General features: G+C 42.5%; 5 protein-coding genes across 13 annotated transcripts; 3 read left to right on the top strand and 2 right to left on the bottom strand.

Annotated features, from left to right (window-relative positions):
• Positions 1 to 1,738: 1,738 nt before the first annotated feature.
• On the top strand, positions 1,739 to 7,587 carry LOC125957276 (uncharacterized). Of its 5 annotated transcripts, none has more exons than XM_049689871.1 (6): positions 1,739 to 1,829; positions 3,569 to 3,771; positions 4,241 to 4,323; positions 4,403 to 7,015; positions 7,096 to 7,355; positions 7,446 to 7,587. In XM_049689871.1, exons 3-6 carry the CDS (start codon positions 4,287 to 4,289, stop codon positions 7,521 to 7,523), a joined length of 2,988 nt encoding a protein of 995 aa, XP_049545828.1. In that variant the 5' UTR covers positions 1,739 to 1,829; positions 3,569 to 3,771; positions 4,241 to 4,286; the 3' UTR covers positions 7,524 to 7,587. The 5 variants fall into 5 exon arrangements, with proteins under 5 accessions (XP_049545828.1, XP_049545825.1, XP_049545827.1 ...); XM_049689868.1 differs by having other exon boundaries at positions 3,569 to 3,778; XM_049689870.1 differs by lacking the exon at positions 3,569 to 3,771.
• Positions 7,349 to 13,108, bottom strand: LOC125957278 (vanin-like protein 2). Of its 4 annotated transcripts, XM_049689875.1 has the most exons (6): positions 12,223 to 13,108; positions 11,641 to 11,817; positions 11,027 to 11,570; positions 10,757 to 10,948; positions 9,167 to 10,341; positions 7,349 to 9,099 (listed from the first exon to the last, which is right to left on the bottom strand). In XM_049689875.1, exons 2-6 carry the CDS (start codon positions 11,655 to 11,657, stop codon positions 8,835 to 8,837), a joined length of 2,193 nt encoding a protein of 730 aa, XP_049545832.1. In that variant the 5' UTR covers positions 11,658 to 11,817; positions 12,223 to 13,108; the 3' UTR covers positions 7,349 to 8,834. The 4 variants fall into 4 exon arrangements, with proteins under 4 accessions (XP_049545832.1, XP_049545834.1, XP_049545830.1 ...); XM_049689877.1 differs by lacking the exon at positions 11,641 to 11,817; XM_049689873.1 differs by lacking the exon at positions 12,223 to 13,108 and having other exon boundaries at positions 11,641 to 12,200.
• A 2,020-nt stretch (positions 13,109 to 15,128) lies between these two features.
• LOC125953274 (zinc finger protein 512B-like) lies at positions 15,129 to 15,916 on the bottom strand. Its single transcript, XM_049682730.1, has 2 exons — positions 15,759 to 15,916; positions 15,129 to 15,683 (listed from the first exon to the last, which is right to left on the bottom strand). Exons 1-2 carry the CDS (start codon positions 15,762 to 15,764, stop codon positions 15,129 to 15,131), a joined length of 561 nt encoding a protein of 186 aa, XP_049538687.1. The 5' UTR covers positions 15,765 to 15,916.
• A 787-nt stretch (positions 15,917 to 16,703) lies between these two features.
• Positions 16,704 to 17,860, top strand: LOC125956369 (titin-like). 2 transcript variants are annotated; one of them, XM_049688161.1, is made up of 3 exons: positions 16,704 to 16,893; positions 16,963 to 17,201; positions 17,297 to 17,860. In XM_049688161.1, exons 2-3 carry the CDS (start codon positions 17,196 to 17,198, stop codon positions 17,816 to 17,818), a joined length of 528 nt encoding a protein of 175 aa, XP_049544118.1. In that variant the 5' UTR covers positions 16,704 to 16,893; positions 16,963 to 17,195; the 3' UTR covers positions 17,819 to 17,860. The 2 variants fall into 2 exon arrangements, with proteins under 2 accessions (XP_049544118.1, XP_049544117.1); XM_049688160.1 differs by having other exon boundaries at positions 16,704 to 17,201.
• A 1,282-nt stretch (positions 17,861 to 19,142) lies between these two features.
• LOC125953273 (mantle protein-like) lies at positions 19,143 to 19,745 on the top strand. Its single transcript, XM_049682729.1, has 2 exons — positions 19,143 to 19,148; positions 19,218 to 19,745. Exons 1-2 carry the CDS (start codon positions 19,143 to 19,145, stop codon positions 19,743 to 19,745), a joined length of 534 nt encoding a protein of 177 aa, XP_049538686.1.
• The last annotated feature ends 1,129 nt before the right edge of the window (positions 19,746 to 20,874 follow it).

Below are 20,874 nucleotides of genomic sequence, written 5' to 3'. Positions count from 1 at the left end.
AGCGAAGAGCGATAACGAAGCGGGCAGCTTGTTTATGAGAAGCGCATGCGTGGGATACCAAAAAGAAGCAACACGCTTAGCTATGTCTCGAAGAAAATATGTTGCAAATTTTAAAGTAAAAAACTATCAGCATCTCTCACAAATTACTGAATTTGGATAACCTTGATGTTGGTTCTGTCTGTTGCTTAAGCGACCCTTTACAATCGGTTATCGGTTTCTATCTTTCTTTCCATTCCCTTCGCTTCTACCGCTTAACTCTGTAGACAAGGGTATGGTGAGCTGTTTTACCACGATCTCCTGCTTTTTTCAAGTGTGCACCAACGGATCGATGGGACAATTCTGTTGCCTATATTCTAGCCTGGAGGCCGGCCGCATGATGTTTACTCTTTAAAATGCCATATCGCTGCTTTCACGGGATGCATAAAGCTACAGTGTGGTCATTCTTACGTTTGGATTGAAAGCATAAAATGAAACACCGTGGCCGTGGTTCAATCTTAAATCACTCTCAAGCATCCGCATGAGCATCGCATCGAGAAAAAAGGGTCGCCCATGCTGGTGACACTTGTTTTGTTGTTTCTCTGTCGCCATCCACAAATGTGATCGAGTGCTGGCTTTCTCATGGTTCGTGCGCTGAAAGCGAAATCGGGTTTGTTGGTCTTAGCAACATGAGGCGACACAAACGGCTACTTAAATAAATGATTTTCTATCGAATGACTTGGTTCACATTGCGCCGTTTCGAGTGCCTTAGTAACGAAAATTAACGCATTTGTCAGCAGTTTATACTAGCCAGAATTTGGAGAGAGCTACCGACACCCGACACAACCGCGAGTTTCCGGTCTCCAACCCGATCTTCGCGAATCGGCTTCCTGGGTCGAGCGAGGCCTGGTGTGTGGGACTGTACCATTCAATGCGTAACAATAACAGCTTTGCTTGCTTTGTTTAAAGTAAACAAAAGTAAAATGTTTATCCAACGGTAGCAAACAAAGTTATTGGGCACAGAAATTGAGGGCATTTCTAGATCGTGATTGCAATTACGCAATTAGTTGGCTAGTTTAGCTAGCTGAAGATTCTGAGAAAAGAGTTGCGCATTTCATTCGACAAAAGAACCGAGCAGTGTTTGCTTGATCAAATTTATCTTTTGTCCAGTTGCTCTTTCGATTAAATTATCTCGCCGATCTTCTATCTAATTTCGAGCTAATCAATCAACAATTGTCACCGCGAGCAGGTAGGAGGCGCAGGAGAGTAAATGAACAAAAGGAGATGGTGGACGCATAAGCAGAACAAATATTATCGATTGAACGAAGACCACTTAAAGCAGCTAGTAAAGAAAACCATTAGCACAGTCGTTTCATTCGAAAACTCTGGTTCTAGCCAAAATCGTGTGACATTCTTTTCCAAATCATATCAGCTTGAACCGCGCCGCAAACATTCTACAGTTGTTCTTCTCGTTGCGCTCGGCTGGAATTTAGCTGCACAAACAGAACAATGAAAACAAAAAGAATCAAAAAAGTTGGGTGCGATAACAAAGCATAACTCGAGACGATCGTGCACGGACGTGTTCGTCCTCGATTCGCTCACACAGCGACGCTGGTGGTGGTGTTTGCCGTTAGTGGTGTTCGTGGTGTTCTAAGTCGTAAAGCCAACGTACTGGCGGTTACCATAGAAACGGGCTGTATCAACTGGATATAGGCGTTCGTGCATCGAGGGTGATCTTGTGGACCGCCACCCGCCGCGTGGTTTTCGTCCTACGTCGTAGATGAGTGAAGACGTGTTTTTCAAAAGTGGCTGAACGGTTGGAGTGATTCTGTTGAAGTAATAAGTGAGATACGGTAAGTTGTTTTCATTGTTCGTAGAAGTGCCTACCTCAGCGCAACGCTATTAGTTGCTTCTGGGAATGCTTTTAAATTAAACCAAGTTGGCAAAACTGCAGTGAAAACTATTGCAGTTGAGACTAGCAAATAAGACAATACGAGGAAAGAAGGGGGGGGGGGGTTGACTGTGCACAATACAATACCCTTTTGTTCAGCACATTTGTGTATATCCATCGTTCGCTAGCGTTCTGGATCGCAGGAAGCGGCGTCTTTCTCAGCCGGCTAAGATTGGTGGCCGTAAATCGCTGCCGTACTGTGTACACATCCACACGCTGTTGGTAGCTAGATTTGCTCGATCCAGAATCATTAGTTTTTTCTGCGTTTTTTTTTTCAGGAGTGTCAAGTGCAAACTCGATTAGTAATCGGCAAAGCATCGTAGTTTTTGGTAAAATAAGTATGTTGCAAGCGTCCTTTAGTGCATACGTTCTCGCTAGTGTTAGATTAGTTAAACGTATAAACGTGTGCTTCCTACGATTGGGCATCTTTTTGGTCATTCGTTGATCCACTTTACCGGTATCTCTAGCTGACAACGATTGATCGTGCATTTTATGCAAATCGTTATTCTTGATAATGATGGTAGCAATAGTGAAATAACTGCACATAAACAAGTTAAATATTCCAACTATATGGTTTTTGCTCGCTCGTAATGTATCAACAAAACAAAAGGTTTGTGCTGACGGCGTGAAGAATGATGCAATTGGGCGTATCCGCCGGCCGGTCGTTTGTTCTACATTGTGGAAATTTGTTACTGTAACCCGGATATTTGAGTGCTCTGCACACGCTTCGGTTTTGTGCCTTGCTTGCACTTGCCTCTTTTGCGGCTGCGTATCGTTTTTCGTCCCTTGGTTGGCAGAAATAATTTGGCCTCGCCTCGTGCGCAGCAACATTTATCATTGGATTGCAAAGGACCTTTTGTTAATGTTGAATAATCTGCTCATTGGTGTACCTGTGATAAAGGTGGTATCTGTGTGATACCTCCGGGTCCAGGTGTATGCAAGGTTTTGCCTGTATAGTGGCAAACGTCGCAGAAAATAACGCGAACGTACACTAGTTACAATTTTGTCGGTACAATTTGCTTAGTTACGTTTGCATTTTAAGAGTTTTTTTTCCAACGCATTCAAGGCATTTAATAAGAGGAGGTGATCAATCGTGCTTTGATATTTGTGTAAAACGGTAGAACTGCCTTTGTCTTGGTAAAGATTTTTGTTCTCCTTTTCACATGGTCAAATTTTAAAACAAAACTTACGTTATTAGGAAAGGGGATAGCGTGTGTTAAACAGTTTTAAAGACAAGGTCCTCCCCCGGCCCAATCCCCTGCCCCTCTTCCTAATACCTCAAATTTCGTTATAAAGTTATGGTTCTGTGAAAGAAGCCCAAATAATAGGTAATCATTGGGCTAATGGTGGATTTTTATCTAAAACTTATTAACAAAACTTTACCGAAGAAATCCACCATCCCCTCCCCCGTTCTTTAATATCCTACTTTACATTTTTCCCTATGTGAGGGCCTACGAAAAAAAATTAATAAGTTTATAAGAGTAAGTTTAAAATAACATCTACCCAGATTTATAGATCAGATTTTTTCTATTATTGTTACCAAAACACCGCTCAATAATTAGGGTATGAAACTGTTGAGAAACTGTCTGTTTTGGTAAATAAATTCATAACATTTTAGGGTCGTTTCTCAACTATTAACAGGTTCTTAGACAGCGAATGTGCGATTAACCAAACGAACGCGAACGCGAAGAACTCAACATTCTTGAAAATGGAACCAGAAGCAACAATCCAAGACATGCGTAAAATGGTCGAGGAGATGTTAAAATTGGTCACATCACAGGAAACGAAATTGTGCATCAATTCCCGCCGCAAGCTCAAAATGCTGAACTCGTTATTTGTTAAAAGTAAACGGTAATATAGTATAAACTGTAATGTATTATTTATCCATTTATGTTTAACAATATCTTTTTATATGCCATTAAAATTAAAATAATTATGATACGATCGATGGAATATGGTCTGTTATTACGCAATAACGTATTGATATTATTTACATAGCTGTAGATGCTATTTAAATTGCAACTCATAATAATGGCTAATTATAATGATAATAATGACTAAGAATCAGATGAAACGCATAAGGACTATATGCAACAAAAATGTCTTTCCTCCAAATATTTTTTTAAAGCTTATAATAATATGTGCCACCAAGAAATGATTTTGATGCAACTTCAATAGAAAGTTTCGAATGAGGTGAATCGAACGATTTTAATTCCTAATAAATAATTTAAAAACATTATATTTTGAATATGACAGCATGTAAAAAAATCATCAAAATCGAATCAATTCTTTATGTTATTTTGATGATTATAGTCTGAAGAGGGAAACGCTTCTCCAAGCGCGCGATGAGCTAAACAAAATGAAATTCGAAATAAGTCTCGCTAGTACCCCGCAAGGTAAAGTGGAGGGAAGAAGCATTTGAATTATTATTAGCTGAGGTATGAACTAATGCATATATTTTACTGTAATTCATAGGAGGAACGAGTAACAGTACTACAAGTAACAACTCAAGTAACAACTCAAGTAATAAAGATATTACAATGAGAAGGCAGTCGACTAATTTGCGACTAGTGCTTACTCGCATAAGTGTAGACGATTTATCAGTTAGTAAACGTACTCGCAGTAAGTCTATTGACGCTCCTCCTGTGTATAAGGTGTCATACGCGACTGATGCAGAAACGGATAAGGATATTGAAAACAATCGCCCACACGTCGAACGAGCTGTTAAACGAAAAAAATCACAATCTGCAGTGCAGCAGCAACAGAAAAAATCAATTGCGGATGATATATCGACAATGAAAACTTCTAAACCTGAAAAAAAGAAATCTGTTGCAAGTAAGACTGCATCAGCAGAAAGTAAAATACATGATTCAGTAGACGTTGGAAAAAATTGTCTAAAAAGACGTTCAGAATCTGCAAAGCACAACCAACCGAAAAGCAATGCTGCGAATTTTACATCGACAACGAACACTCCTGAACCGAATAAAAAGAAATCTGTTGTAAGTAAGGTACCACCAACAGATAAGAAATTCCATAATACAAAAGACAATGGAAAGCAGCAGGAAAAGAAAAAGAGATCTATGGAAAGTTCTACACTGAATAACACCTCTGAACAAATAAAAAAGAAATCGATCGCTGGCAAGGATCCATCAACAAATAAGAAAATTCAAGAATCCAGTTTTGAACCTCGTTCAAAGATCATAAAAACCGGAGAACCATGCCCGCAGAAAGGCGGTCTGGATCGAATAATTCAGAAAAAAAAGTACAAACGTTTTGTTTTGTACGATTCAGATACTGAAGATCATGTCGCCGAAGCTAGCAGCCTACCATGTAGACGACTGGAGCAAAAGCCGAACACAACAGCTTATCCTGATATTCCGAACGACAATTCCGATATACATTGTCAGAGTAATTTCATCGTCAAATGCTGTTTGTGTCCGTATAGAGGTGTTGGCATGGTTGAACACTATGTGAGTGAGCATCCCCAACAAGAAGTTTTCGTAAGCCGAATTTCGCCAAAACAATCGCACATGATCAGGAAATATCCAATACCTAATCATACCAGTCATAAAGTAGTTGCTGGCACAGAAGCTATCCATCGCTTTTGTCATTTTTGTGAGAAAGAACAACAGCTTACCGTTAAGCAATGGATCAAACATGTAGCAGAACATACTGGGGAATATGAACTCAAAGGGACAGCGAAGACACCCCATAAAGAAATATATTTTAGAAATAATCATATTATGGCGTACCTATGTGATAGGTGCAATTACGCTCAAGTTCGATTGTCTTCGATGGAACATCATATTGAGAAGGAGCATGCGTCGAATAGCAACGATGCTTTAAATAATATCGAATATATTCGATTTTGCGTGGTGGAAAAACGTGAACCGTCAAGAAATAGTAACAAAGCTAATTCACTCTTTGTTATTGGAATGAATACGAAGGATATTCATGCAAGTAATGTCTGTAATGACGTAAAAAAAGAAATTATCCTTCAGAAGAACCAGCCTATGAGGACACGCGAAGATGGCTATGATTCGTCGTGTAGCTCAGACACTATATCGCTGACAGCTTCAGATGATGAGGATGCCACAATTTTAATGAAGCCTGGTAAAAGTCCTCCTTTGCTGCACTCAGGCTTAGATATGTCTGATTCAGTCAATGATCACGTAAATGTTTGTTTGGAATCAATAGATGACCAGGACCACACGAATGTTTTTCCATCGATCGATCCATTGGATCCAATAGTTTTGATCACACCGATCATGTCAAACGAGCCCAACCGCAAGGAAAACCATATAGAGGAGTTGATCATGTCAGAAGAAGTCAATGAAGAAGTACTAGTAGGTCGAACCCAAAACAAAAATAGAAAACAGCAAAGCAATGCGCACGTTGCAAATCAAAGCCGCGAAACACAACACACTTATAGTCGACCAATATCTGTTGTGATATCGGAACGAGCGAAGAATTATAAGGGCATCATCTATGATACGTCGAATGAAACTGTAATTCCTTCAACAGATAGGCAAATCAATACTGACCTCAATGGTAATAGATTTTTGAACGTAAATCACGATTGGTATGTAAGAGAAGTAAATGGTATACCGAAGCCGTGGATTCAAGATAGCAGTCCGAAAATGGGTTGTTATTATCGCTCAATGCTTAAAACAGAATCCCTAATTGCGTTCTACAAATGCATGGGCCATGCGTGTGATTTTACGACGCAAAACGATAAAGCGATGGAGCAACATGTGATTTACCATGGTTTGAGTGTAACCTATAAATCCGAGGTAATGCAATGGCTCGAGTGTTGCTATTGTGCTTTCTTCGCAAACGGCCCCAAGGAGCTTGTAGAGCATTTGCAGTCAGTGCATGGTGGCTGTGGTTATCAATGTAATCGATGCTTTTATCGTAGTCGCGAGTATTCTGCATTGGTGGTGCATCAATCGTTGTTTCACTCTGATTCATACGAACTGAGCAACCGTATATATCAGTGCACTAAAAGGGTGAAGAACTACAATTCATCTGATCAGGGATTCATAATTAATAATATGAAAAATACTGTTCCCTTGTTAGTTTGCAATGGTAAGTCAGTCAGTCGTTTGTATAAATGTCGTAACACTGAATTTTATTATAAAAGTGTTTATTTTCATTTCTCATCACAGCATGTCCATCCGGAACGTTCTACGGTCTTCTATCGTTCAAAGATCACATTGAAAGTCACGAGTCCAATATTATGACGTGTCATTTGTGCCGTAATATTTACGGTAAAATGGAATTGATAAACCACATGGAGATTTCCCATGGGATCTATGTGTTCCAATGCGTTTATTGCCAATATGGGACCTACAAAAACGGTTTGATAGAGCACCACGTCAGTGTACATCACCCGGAGCGTATATTTTGTTATCATGTGAGGAATCCTGTAAGTATTCAAACTTTTACGGTTCCACTTATGAATCAAAATATGTTGTTCTTAATTTCGGATTACTATTTTTATTCCTCTTTGTTTTAGATCCAGACGTTAGAACCCTATGTGAGACCTAGGAAAGTAATACCACCGCATCGGTTTGTGGTGTTCTCTTCTGCTTAGTTGGTTCTAATCATGTCCTTATGGCACAAAGTAACTTTGCGTTACTAATGATGCTATGATGAATTTCAACTAAGAAGGAGTAGTCTTGTTACATTAATGTAATTTGATGTGTTATTATAAAATTATTTATATTTATCTTTTTTTGGTCATACATATTTACCATCACCAGAAGATCTGTTTGATTTAATCTAGTATCTGATGGATAATTTACCAAACATAATTTATTTTTGAATTAAATTCAACATCGTATAAAAAGTATAAGATTGCTTTGAATGTGCGTTGAAGCTTCTGTTCTAGATGCTGGAAATTTGATTGATGCAATTGCATTACATTGAGTGTAACATAGATTAAAATCGCTTAGGTTTCATCCTATCTGTAATCGAATGGCTGATTTCGGTTATTCTAACGTGCCAATTAAAGGGTTACAGTGAAAAGTTTGCCAATTGATATAAACAATTTATATCTGGCGTTGATATATCTGGAAACAAATGTACGAAACGCTACCAAAGATGCAGGCAGCCATAGAAATTTATTTCTTGCATGTTCAGGTAATATTGGGACTCTTTTCGATAAATAAAACAATAAACATTTTATATGCTCCAAACAAAGCAACAAACATTGTGTTAATTTCACCTAATGAATTTAACTTTTAAATACTTTGTATTCGGTATCTAAAGAACATTTATCGCCTGAGAAATATTAATAAAGAAATATATTATTCTGTCAAACCAAACTGCTCAACCTCTTTTTCTTGAATATAATTATTTGGATTTTCGAAGGATTGATGTGCTCTGCTAAAATGCCTAGGTACGACCCGATTAGTAAGTACTTAACTGATGATCGTCAAATCACGCTCGAGGCCGCTTGTCATTATAATTCTACACAGCGAGCTCACGATTTGCTAACCAAACATGAGTTGCAATAAACGAAAATCCTCTTCCTGTATCTCAGGACTCAACACACACATCAAGGAGAAAAAAGCGAGGACATTTCGGTTGCTTTTTCTTGGCCAACATGAATTTTACGGAACAACTTTAACTCATATGATAAGTGCCTGTTACTCAGTGAAGATCCTTCGATGGGATCTCTATAACGGTTCGCGCAAAGCTATCACAAAATTCCTACAGCACGTCATCATATAATAGATGTTTTGGTTTAGCGTACCACTCCTTAATTCACAGCAAAACGTGAGTTATGTTAAAAACTAATGATCCATGGCACAAGTAGCCGTTTCATCCCGTTCCGCTCACTTGTTTGGCAGAGTTGACTAAGAATACTGCGGTGGAAAAGGGGTTGGAAATGAATTCTCTATCAGTGGAGAGTCACGGGATGAAGAACAGCACTGGCTAGGAGCGCTCCAAGTAGAAGAATGACCCGTTTTGGAGGATTCACAAGACTAGCCGCTCCATCATCACCACCATCATCCCCACCATCAGGGGGAGGATTTTCTGCAGGTAGTTCAATCGGATTGTAGAACTCAAAGTTTTTATGATTGAACGCGTAGATGCCGAACGTTTGCAAATGGTTTACCGGACTGTTGAGTTTCATCGTGACCGTTTGGTAGTTGTCTGTGTAACTGAAAAGAAAAAACAACCTCAGTGAAAACATCGTATTTCTACTATTGGTGAGCGTGAGATACTAACTTTACATCACCGGAAAATTGATACTGCTCAGCGTCGAGTGAGTACATCGCCATGTCTAGCGTGTTGGGCATCGCAAGGGTGCCGTTAGCAATGAATCGTCCCGTGATCGTAATATCGGTGAATTCCATGTACGGTGAAGCATCTATCAGCAGGCGACCACAGCTGGCAATCGATTCATTGCGACAAGCGATCACAGCGCAGATCGAGACATGCGCATCGGCGAATCCCTGGAATGTACGATCACCATCGAAAACTGCCATGCGATAATAGTGCGTTAGTGTGTAAGGCTCGATGATCTTGGTGCTGATGCTAAAATCGCAACAGAAAAATCCATGGCACACGATCTGCTCGATCGTATCTTCTGCCCACTCAGGGTTCAGCTGCATCGTAGTAAACTGCTCAAGGAAATCGCGCCCCATAACGACTCGTTCCAGCTCGGCACCGGGAATACGATGCGGTTCCGGTCGTTCATTGTTTAACACCGCCGGTACAAAATCGCTGCGAGATGGTTGCCATCTGGTGTGCTTCTTCGGTACCGTCACCATATGCAGCTGCCTAGTCGGTATTCCGGTAAAGTGTGCTAACAGCGCACCGCTGCGCCCGTTGAAAACACCGGTTCCGGTAGCACCGGACAGCGCATAGTTCGTACCGGATACGATCAGATTGGCATCGACCGCATATGCCCAGCTTTCAAATATTTGCGTCGACGCTAGGAACGGTGGCTCCGAGGTCCAGAAAGCAGGGAACACAAAGTCACGCAATCCTTGTTTAACGAGCTGCAGCGTCGGTGCAGCGAACAGTATGTCGAAACAGGTAAACACACCAAACCGAACTCCGAAATCAGTATCGAAAGTGACCAGCTCCGGTGCGTCGGTGATGCTTGTTCCTGGCTCTTTGAATAGATTGAACTTCCGGTAGCGTGCTATCACCATACCATTCCGATCGAACACCACGTCCGTGTTGTAGCGCACCGTTTCGGCGCGATGCTGCACGAAGAACTGCTCCGACAGGTTGATCACCAGGTACTTTTGAACTTCGCGTGCGAGACAGGACAGTGTCACCAGTATGGTACCGTAATCGTTACACGGTATTACGTGTTGGCTGGGTTCCGGCACAAACACTGGATCGGAGAGTGAGTTGAGCGTTAGCTCCGGGAACACAATAATATCAGCCGGCTGCAAAGAGAAGCAAAGTTATTCTAGTTACAAAGTATTGCGATTATATATTGCTATCAATGATATCAAAAACAAAAGAGAGAATCTTGGCGAAGCCTTGTAACGTCGACGAGTGACCGATGGGTTGGTTCGCTTCAGAAAGTAGCGAGCGATACAGGTGCTACAACGATTGCGGGAGTCGTTATCGGTGCCTTAAGGTTCTCCCTTTTTGCGTCTGTGTTGAAATAGGTCACCACATCACGTTCGTTCCGAGACGAGCCAAACGGCTTACTGCAATGGCTTGTGAAGCGAGCTGATAAGAGCCTTAGCACTATGCTTCGACCGCTCGATCGCTTCATTCATATAGTGCCGGCTTATTTTAAGTAAACAGTTCAGTGAACATAATGTGCAGACTGCGGGTAGCCCATCTACTTACCCGGGCAGTGGCAGATCGAATCATCTCGCTGTACTCGTTCAGGTGGATCCTGGTGCGCTCTTCGATCGGTATGGTCATCTGCTCGGGATGAAACTCAACGACCGCCACAACGTAGCTGTCGCTATCGACCGTCGATCGTTGATATGGAATCTCCTCCCTGATAGTGACATCCAAATAGTCATCGTCATAGTTCTGCGAATGGAAGTGATGCGGCCGTTAGTCACCTTCGAAGGCAGAAAAGTTGGACATTTAGTCCCGTGATAAACATACCACAATATCCGCGTGAATGAATCCACACAGAACCAGCAGAATGATCAGTATCGTTGGACGAGAAAGGTGCCGCCTTGTCACCATTCTGTCGATCCCCAATGGTCGCATACTTGCTAAAAAAGTGTTGTTCACCGGCGACGATATACCACTTGCTTCATCGGAAGTATGATGATCGATGATGCGGGATGCGGATCGATCAATCGTTGGCGATCGCAACAGACCGTACCACCGACCCAGACCGGTGCTGAAGCGCGACTGGTTCCCTACGAGTTCCCCCTGGTCGTGATGATGGTTCCTTGGACAGTTTGTCGATACGCTTGGCATTATCAGCACTGCGCCGCGGACTCTTTGCGGTTCACTTGTAAGTTCCTTTTGCTTTCGTTCCTGGGCTCCCCCATTCGAGGCTTCTCGTGTGCGATTCGTGGCGCCGGTCCATGGGAACCCGCGTTCTTCTACTATCCATGAACGACTGATAACGCACCACTGTCGCCTTCGCCGTCTTCGTCGACGTTGCTGCACGCTGCCACGGTCGGTCAATTGCATTCTTGAAACAAAAAAGAGGAATGGGAGTTATCGTTGAACAGAGCAAAAAAAAAAAAAGAAACCAACATTACGTATTAGAAGAATTCATTGTGCGTGTAATCTTTGACACCGATCGGTGCCATGCTTATCAGTTGGCTACCGTGGACAGGAATATGCAATTTTGGTGGCCTGAGACCATCGTGACAGTGTCGGTTGGTTGCAATCGTAAACCCACCGTGTGCATTACGATCGAGTCCATTTGTTTTCAGCTAATACAATGTTGCGAGATACGGAGAACAAAGAATTGTCACGTGTATGAAGCAATACTGCTGTTATTAGGACTATGACGACAGCTTAATGTGACCGATGATTTTGTTGTCGCTGATGAAGCAATCTCTTGGGCCAAGCCGTGGGGCCCGTCTCACGCATTCACAACTCGCTCGACGATACACGCAGGCATTTATTACTCATTTTGGGTTGCTATGCGTGACTCAATGAGTAGCAACGATTACTGGACTTGCTTATTCGTGTAAATTCGGGATTAGTGACCAGTTTGAAATCATCTAGCATGCTTTGAGAGTCCGAAACAGCAGCAAATAGGTACGTATGCCACAATGTTTTAACAGGAAATGGATTAAAAGTGTTTTTCATTTGTACGATTTAGGGCTACTTACCTTCGGCACACCTAATTGAATTACACCAAATACGTTATCACACATTCGTTTGTCACTATCACAAGCATCACCTTGCTTTATGGTTTGTTTATCCAAGAATTTCAGACGGTAATAGCTCGGGCGATTCCCGCGAAGAATGAACTGGAACGTCGTGAAGAGCGACGTCGACCCGGCGTACACACACTTGCTTGCCCGGGTTGAGCACGTGGAACACACAACAATGCTTACACGCGGCGCGGCGGAGAACAACAACAGGTGGCACCACCGGCTGCTGGTGGGCCATCACGTATCAGCTGACTGTGCACCACGCAACCAGCACGAAACCACCTTTCCGGGCTGGTTGCCTACGGTTGTGTGCGTGCCAGTGGTGAACCGTTTCCCCCACTGTTCCGGCGGGTTTCCTTATCACTCGTTCTCGGAATTCAGACCCAAACCAACCGGGTCAACTGTATAGCAGGAAACTGAGCGGATACACACTGCTGCCGGCCCCGTAGCTTGAATGGAATGTCACCCACTCGTGGTAGGGTGTGGGGGGCTACACACATGTTCCACACATACACAGTGCGCGGCTCGAGGCGGCACTTGTTCGATGAGTAACAAACGACTGTGTCCCCCACCAGGCGCAGTCTAGACCGTACAACTGCGCGTGACCTTACTCCACGCCACGCGGTAAAGCCGGGACAGTTTTGTTTTTTGCAACCTAAGGCCCAGGGCAACCGCCTTGAAGAGAGTATTGCTACAACTCCGTCGTGTCAACCGTCCGTCCTTGTGATCGCGAGCGCGCGCACCGCAAGGTGCTAAACGGGTTATAACGTGGCGATGATTCCGACCGGCAATCTCCTAGTAGACTGTCTAAACCGCTGTCCCCATGAGCCGCTCGACGTTCACCGCCAATATAAACCGCTGTGTGTAACGTTGTTCTGGTGGTACACACACCCTACGCAATCGTGATCTTTTTTTTTTCTTTCTTTTACTTCTTCCCATCGATCAGATTGTTTACTTAAGCCGCTCACGTACGGCGCGACGCGGCCGCAACCACCGCTTATCTCCCACATGGCTCACGGTGGTAGTTGTGTCTACGGAGGTCTGTTCTGAACGCCGCTGTACTTTATCATTCTCGCCGATAAGTTTTGTTTTGTTTTGGTTTCGCGAGCGAACGGGAGAGAACATTGCCCGGCGGGAATGCGCGGGAGACGGTGCGTAATGCGATCAGCATTTTTTCTGAAGCGGCCGCCACGCGTCACCATTAAGCATGCGCGGCATGCGGTCTAATGGGGGGAACGGATTGTCGTCGTGCGCTTCGAATGCTTTTTTTTTTAAGCCAAGCGTTCCAAACCAACGGTTAAGATCATCGCGATCGTGCTGATTGAGTGGCAGAAGAGGAGTCGATTTTCATTTCCGTTTCAACATTCGCTCTAATATTTGCTGCATGATGATACCGGACACTCCATTTTGGGGATTCTCAATTGTCTCGTCCCGCTGATTGTATATTCTTTGCGTGGCGCGCCAGTCTGGGTCACGTTTCCTGACGAGCATAATGTTTGTGCGTTGGTCCTTAAAAGATTGTACTTTCCTCCTTCGAATCGATTTAGCGCTGTCGAGATCTTTCGACAGCACAAAGGTGGAATTGGTGGAGATGGTTTTTGGTGCGCTTGAACTTGGGTGGGATTTCGGGACGAAGGTGTCATCATCCGGCGTATCCGGAGTGACTCATCGTGGTAGACAAATGCTCCGCTCCGCATAAGGGTAGTTCATCTTGATGGTTTCCATTGATTCCACTCCAAGTGTTCTCAGTCCATTTGCTAAGTGTGCATGAAAGCAAATCTTTATTTGTTTTAGTTTATTAACACATGACAAGAGGGTTTATGGAACGAGACTGTTTTGTTTCTAACAACGAAGCACAATAGTTGAGAATTAATAACTAAAGCGACCCCATGATCCGATACAAACATTTAGCTTGATTTGAATGGTCGGCTGTAAATGGAAATTCAAATTCGCACCTTCCATTCCACCCTGTCCTTCTGGAACGGATGAATGTGCCACGGGTGACTGTGGGTGAAATTCGTCATCCGACACCACCAACCATCTGGACCTTCGATTTGCATCGATTTCTATACCCTTCTTTGCGGGATTCCCGGCCGTGCATTGGCCCTTCGCAAACGGGCCAGTACCGTAAACCGTCCATGTGGATCTCATCGGAATTGTTTTATTAGATTTTTTCTTTTTCTGGCGCTGTCGGTCTCGGCCGTTGTGTCCTTTTTATGTGTGTCCTTCATTTTGCCGGGTTTTTATCGCCTTTCGCCGACACTCAACTCGAGCGTTACCGCATTTTGGCAGTGGACGGCTACTGCTTTGAAGGTAGACGCAGGGCGTTGTACTGGCTCGGGGATGGTTTTCGGCGTAGGATGTGTGGATGCGCCTGGCTTGTGATGTGATATCATCGATTTATGGATGATGAAGAACGTGTCAAGAATTTGAATAATATTTTCACAGCATAAATGGTTGACATACTACCGAAGCATGGTGAGGGTTTTGTGAGAATGAACAACAGCTGCAGCAAGCAGCAGGGGCAGCAGCTTGTGCCGTACGCCCCATGAATGACAAATCGATGACCGATAATGTGAAACAATCAGATAGTGGTCGTGTTCGATTTATAGCAGTAGTTATTATGACTAGTTCCTTGTGACGCTTTGGATCAAATTTATGCCCGAATCAGAATGTGATATGTTATGCATTCGGTCCGAACCATCGCTAGCAGCATATTGTGATCCCGGGGTGGAGGGGATTTCTTTCCAAAAGGAGAATTCGAAAAACAAAAATAGTTTGGGTCAAGTAACGAATTTATGTCCTTCAATCAGATGATGAAAAGCGATGTTTGCGGGTTCGTGCGTTTGATAGAGATGGATTTAGCCCCACAGAGACTTGTGCTCGTAGGAAGCCGGGCTGCCGTAGGCGGTCGATTCGTGCACGTAGACTGGGGTCTCGACCGTCTTCTGGATGTAGTGTGGTTGCTTTACGTACACTGGGTACGGCTTCTCAACCGTTACTGGGTAGGGCTTGGCAACTTCAACGACCTGCTTGTGGTAGACGGGCACCTTCACTGGTACCTTCACCGGAACCGGGTAGGGACGATCGACGTGCACCGGTACCTTCTTTTCGATGTAAATCGGAACCTTCTTCTCGACCACCACCGGAACCTGTTTCTCCACGTGCACTGGAACGGGGACCTTTACCGCGACCGGCACCTGCTTCTCTACGGCCACCGGATAAGGTACGGCTACCTTCTTCGTCACCGTGACGTGGTTCGTAACGTGGGCATGCTGATGGAAGTCATTGCCGTGGTAGTAATCATCGTAACCATTGTTCAACTCCACGATTCCTCGCTTGTCCTTCTTGTTCACGTCCTGCTCAGTGTTTTGGCACAGAACGATGGCCAGCAGGGCCGCGAAGACGATGAAAACCTGGCGAGGAAAGAATGCCCGTTTGGAAGTTACAAATGTTTAGTAGAATTCCAACCAAAGTCTAGCACTACTTACCTTCATGGTGTTTTGCTTTGATGTAGCTCGTAGGATCGCTGAACGATTACTGATGCTTACTATCGGCTGAGTGTGTGGCTTTTATACCGTACCTGGTCAACCGTGAAGAATAGTTGTGAGGCGCTTTGAGGATGAATTGTCCAAGTTGATTTCTGGTTAGCTCGTAGCATTGAGGTATTAGCTAGCGGCTCTAGTCATATCCGGGATGTACATGGTGTCTGTTTTTTCGCTAGTTAGTTGTACCGGAAACACCGAATAAGTGATTTTAAACAGAATCAACTCTCGTTCAATCACATTTGGGTGATAAAAAAAACAAGACGGGCGTCTTGTATGGATAGTCTCTCAAGGAAGTATTGCTACAAAAGCGTAGAATTTTTGAGAAGAGATCCCAATGATTATATCTTTAATGCAGCGAAACTAACACGAAGTATGTTTGAAATTTCCAACATTTTAGGAAAATGGTTTTTCGTGGGATTTTTTCCTGTATCTGAAGATAAATTAAAATTATACGAAGACTAATGCGTTAAATGCCATCCGGTTTTATTTTTAAGACGCTTGCACAAATAACAGACTACCTGGTAACTTTATTATTTGTTTATCTTTCTTGTTCTGACCATTACTGTGTTCTGTGTGATGTTTTTGGTAATTGTGTTTTGTGTCGATCGATGATTTTCGACTATTACTACTAACAGCTTTGAAAAAAAAAAATATTGTCGCCAAAATCTAATCAACTCTAGATTCGTTCATCTAATCATGTTTCCGGTACCAGGATTGTCCAGTAAAGCCAAACATAAATCGTGCACATAGATGTGTCCACTGCTGTGAATACTTGTGAACTGACAGTGAACTTTTCTTTTTATGATTTCTGTTAAGGAAAATGTAAAATGCAGTGGGCAGAATGGTTTTATGTTTTTATCATTTTGTTTTAATAATGTGAATTAATTTTCTATTTAATTTCATTTTTGGAGCAAAAAAGCATTTAGAATTTTTGGCAACTGTGCAATAAGTTTTCACTGATTACACGAATAGCTTTACGATGCTGTGACCTTCAAAGACAGAAGTACGCATTCCATACATTCATTACACGGTTCAGCTGTAACGGTTGGGTGTTGCTGTGTTTCCGTTTTTGGTCATCGTAAGTGAAACACCATCTGACCCCAGACGTGCAGCAGATGTGGTAGCTGTTACGCGAATAGTCTTACAGGTTATCATATGCCGCCGGATGGAGGCAACGGAGCGTAAAGCAACCAGAGCGTGTCTAGTGCGGCACATTGCAGTAGGAAAAGTTATGTCGATCTTTTTGATAAGCTTCGAATCGCAGAGAAACGCCTATAAAAGCAACGCGCCAAGCTACCTGCAGACATCATCCAGCAATCGTACGTTGCACCGAGCAGTTCACATACGGCCGTCTACAACATCGACGACGGAAAGGCTACCATGAAGGTAAGTTTAATTAAGAGAGCTTGGCTCTAAATTTTGGACTCTCCAGAAAATGGCATCTTTTACTGAATTGAATTTACGTTTTTCTGTGGTGGTAGGCGTTCATCGTGTTCTCTATGGCCCTGGCCATTGTTTGCGCTAGCGAACTCGAAAATAAGAAGGATAAGCGGGGAATCTTAGAGCTGGATTCGGGCTACGACTCGTACGGAGGATATGATCTGCATCAGCCGCTGAACTACGGATACACCAAGAAGGAAATCATCACCAAGAAGGTCCCTGTCCCGTACCCAGTTGAGGTGGAGAAGCACGTTCCGGTGCACGTTAAGGTCCCATACCCAGTTGAGGTCGAGAAGAAGGTCCCAGTCGTCGTGGAGAAGAAGGTTCCAGTGTACATCGAGAAGAAGGTCCCGGTCCATGTCGATCGTCCGTACCCAGTTGAAGTGAAGGTCCCAGTTGAGGTCCCGGTCTACAAGAAGGAATATGTCGAGGTCCCGAAGCCATACGCAGTTCATGTCGAGAAGCCATACCCAGTGTATGTGAAGCAGCCAGTGTATGTCGAGAAGCAGGTCCCAGTCACCGTGCACATCAAGGAGCACCATAAGAAATCCCTCTGGGGCTAAGATGGTGGATGATGAAACTGCCGCAATTTGTTTGGCTATTGTTGATGATGAATAATAAATGTTGATATAGAAAACTAACAATTGATAGTTTGCCATTTCATTTTAATTGTTTGCTAATTGTTTGCTAAATATGCGATAGGAATTTTCATAGACGCAGTCGCTTACATATTCCATAAACAATGAAATAACGAAATTTCAACAATAGATTTCAACATTCAACATAAATGAGGAGAACATTACAATGAAAACACAAGTGTAGGTAAGAAACCTATGAAGAAGGCTTACAAAAGAATAATTACAGGTAGACCTGTGTTAAGAGTATACTATTTTCCTCAGAAAAGATGTAACAATTACTTTCACATTCATTGGACTAACTCAAGAAATCTTGGACCAACGACAAGACACAACACCTACCTTAAATTTCTCGATTATTTTTAAAGAGAAAATAATTGTAAAACTATTTTTTCAGAATTAAAGTTACATGCATACAAAGCTAGTTTTATTGTCTCCAAATTAATCGACGATATAAATGTTACTACTCAAAGCATTGTGACAGCAATAAATGCAATATGAAATGATTCAAATAGACGCCTTTCACTCAGCTTTACAATGAACCAAAGTTAATATATCTCGACAAAGCACACATATGTTACTAGGAATACTCCAAATACTTCACTTCCTACCCCATTATTATTGTTAGTTGTTAATAAACGGAGCCGTACGTCCTTATACATGTTAAAAATATACGATACGTTGATACGCCCGACCTTCTTTGATGATAAATACTAGAGTGAACGAAATAGCATCAAGTAATTTTAGGAACTCTCTTAAAAACATGTAGTTAAATTTGCTTAGCCATGTGGATTCAACAAAACATCTGTGGATATGTACTTTTCATGAAAACAGGAAATAGTGAAAAAGTAACTTGATTCAAGCGAAATTATTAATTACAAAAAATTTCTTGGCGAACAAAATTTACTTCTAACCCACTTCGTATAGTGACTAAAAGAGTTTCACGGTACGTTGAGCTTCAGGTCAACCATGTTTCTTCATAAACCATGGCCATGAACAGCAGTAATGATGTCAAACACAGGTGTATGTTTCGAAAAGAAACAAATGAAATGAAGGAAAGAAAAACAACCACCTTTGCCGTTAGTTGTAAACAGGATGTGAGTTTAAGGCAAGATTACTATAAATGCGGTGTCATTGGTGGTTTGAAGTCATTCGATCGGAATCTTTCGAGCAAGCAGTCAATCAAGCGCAGACACAAGTCAGCCGGTACTAGTTCTTCTAACGATAATCCGTCGATAACGTCTAGCAAACAATGAAGGTAAGCGATTCTGTTCGCATCTTTTCTCACTTAAATAATCTATATATTTTCCTATCCTAACGATGATAGTCTATGATCGTGTTCTTTGCTGTGGCGGCTGTCGCTTGTGCCGCGCCACCGAGTGAGGAGTCCAACAAGGAAAAGCGAGGACTTTTGGAAGAATCGTACGATAATTATGGATACGACAATTACGGAGTGGGCTATGGCGATTACGCCACCAAAGAGATTAAGCATATCATCACGAAGAAGGTCCCAGTTCCGTACCCAGTTGAGGTGGAGAAGCACGTTCCGGTGCACGTTAAGGTCCCATACCCAGTTGAAGTCGAGAAGAAGGTCCCAGTCGTCGTCGAGAAGAAGGTTCCAGTGTACATCGAGAAGAAGGTCCCGGTTCATGTCGATCGTCCGTACCCAGTTGAAGTGAAGGTCCCAGTGAAGGTCCCGGTCTACAAGAAGGAATACGTCGAGGTCCCGAAGCCATACGCAGTTCATGTCGAGAAGCCATACCCAGTGTATGTGAAGCAACCGGTGTATGTCGAGAAGCAGGTCCCAGTGACTGTGCACATCAAGGAGCACCATAAGAAACACTACTGGAACTAAGATATATCTTGAGCGACGGAAAATGTAATGTATGTAAAATGAGGGTTTTGTAATAAATGAAATGATGAATTTGATTTAACAAACATTATTTTGTGTACAATTTTTGCTTCATGAATTACATGATTATTTGCCCGAGCATAAACCGAACCGAGATAAAGTACATAAATGATTAAACCAGAACCAAATTTAATTTATGATAGGACAGGAGATTCCATTGTAAATATGGAATCCTCCGCAACAAAGCCAATGATTTTAATATAACGAATGCAATTATGATTTTAATCAATTTTTAATAGCAATGAAGAAAGAAAAAAGAAAAATATTCTAAGTAATTCTGACAGCTATAACCATTGGCTGAGTTTGATTATACCATTATTCTGAAGCTGCCTGAAGCAAGGATCCGTTATTCGCATAATCTCTGGATGATGACAATAAGGTTGGATATGTGACCTGTTCATTGAGTTGGTTAAAAACATGTGATTTGCGGTACCAAAAGATTCAGTTTCTTTCATGGATGTCACGACTGGTGAAATCACCTCGTTCATGATCATAATCACGATACATATTGTTCGTTAACGAAGAATGGCTTCAGCGTGTAGTAAATCTGTGAACATGCTACAATGGAGTTCCATTCGACATAAATAATAACCGAAGAAAAATGAAATAAATTGAAAGCTATAATTGCGAATATAATAATAAATGTTATTGTTATAACGTACATTTTTGATAATCATAATTATTACTTCGGCGCAAGTAAATCCAAAATAATCCAGTGAAGCGACCCGGCCATCCTCCACCACCGACCTAGTCTTGTCATTGGTCGCTTCACCGATAAACCTCTAGCGTCACAATCATGACCATATATGACAATAGCGACAGGAACACCAATAATTGATCAAATCCATTTGGGACGCCCGAAATATGAACACGTGCAAGCAATAAAAAGACGAACGGTCGAGATCGTCTTAGAACATAAAATCCAAGGTCAAAGTCCAAAATCCAAAGATCAACAATTATGCTCGCGTCGGGGTTAAGTGTGTGCAATAACCCTTGCGCAATCACATCCAGCGTAGCCACACCATGCGCAATCAGTGCAAATCGTCACCCGAACCAGAACACCCGAATGACG

The sequence above is a fragment of the Anopheles darlingi genome, chromosome 3 (genome assembly GCF_943734745.1).
Source record: "Anopheles darlingi chromosome 3, idAnoDarlMG_H_01, whole genome shotgun sequence".
In the NCBI taxonomy this organism is placed as follows: domain Eukaryota; kingdom Metazoa; phylum Arthropoda; class Insecta; order Diptera; family Culicidae; genus Anopheles; species Anopheles darlingi.
This window is presented reverse-complemented; position numbering and strand designations above follow the sequence as displayed.

Excerpts from the sequence above, each read along its gene's own strand:
- LOC125957278 (XM_049689875.1), bottom strand. Across the intron at positions 10,949-11,026 it reads TCATTCACGCGGATATTGTG|AACTATGACGATGACTATTT; the intron begins GTATGTTTATCA and ends TTCCATTCGCAG. Across the intron at positions 9,100-9,166 it reads CAATTTTCCGGTGATGTAAA|TTACACAGACAACTACCAAA; the intron begins GTTAGTATCTCA and ends TTTTCTTTTCAG.
- LOC125957276 (XM_049689868.1), top strand. The coding sequence starts at position 3,636 with ATGGAACCAGAAGCAACAATCCAAGACATGCGTAAAATGGTCGAGGAG. Across the intron at positions 3,779-4,240 it reads TTATTTGTTAAAAGTAAACG|TCTGAAGAGGGAAACGCTTC; the intron begins GTAATATAGTAT and ends TGATGATTATAG. Across the intron at positions 7,016-7,095 it reads TCCCTTGTTAGTTTGCAATG|CATGTCCATCCGGAACGTTC; the intron begins GTAAGTCAGTCA and ends TTCTCATCACAG.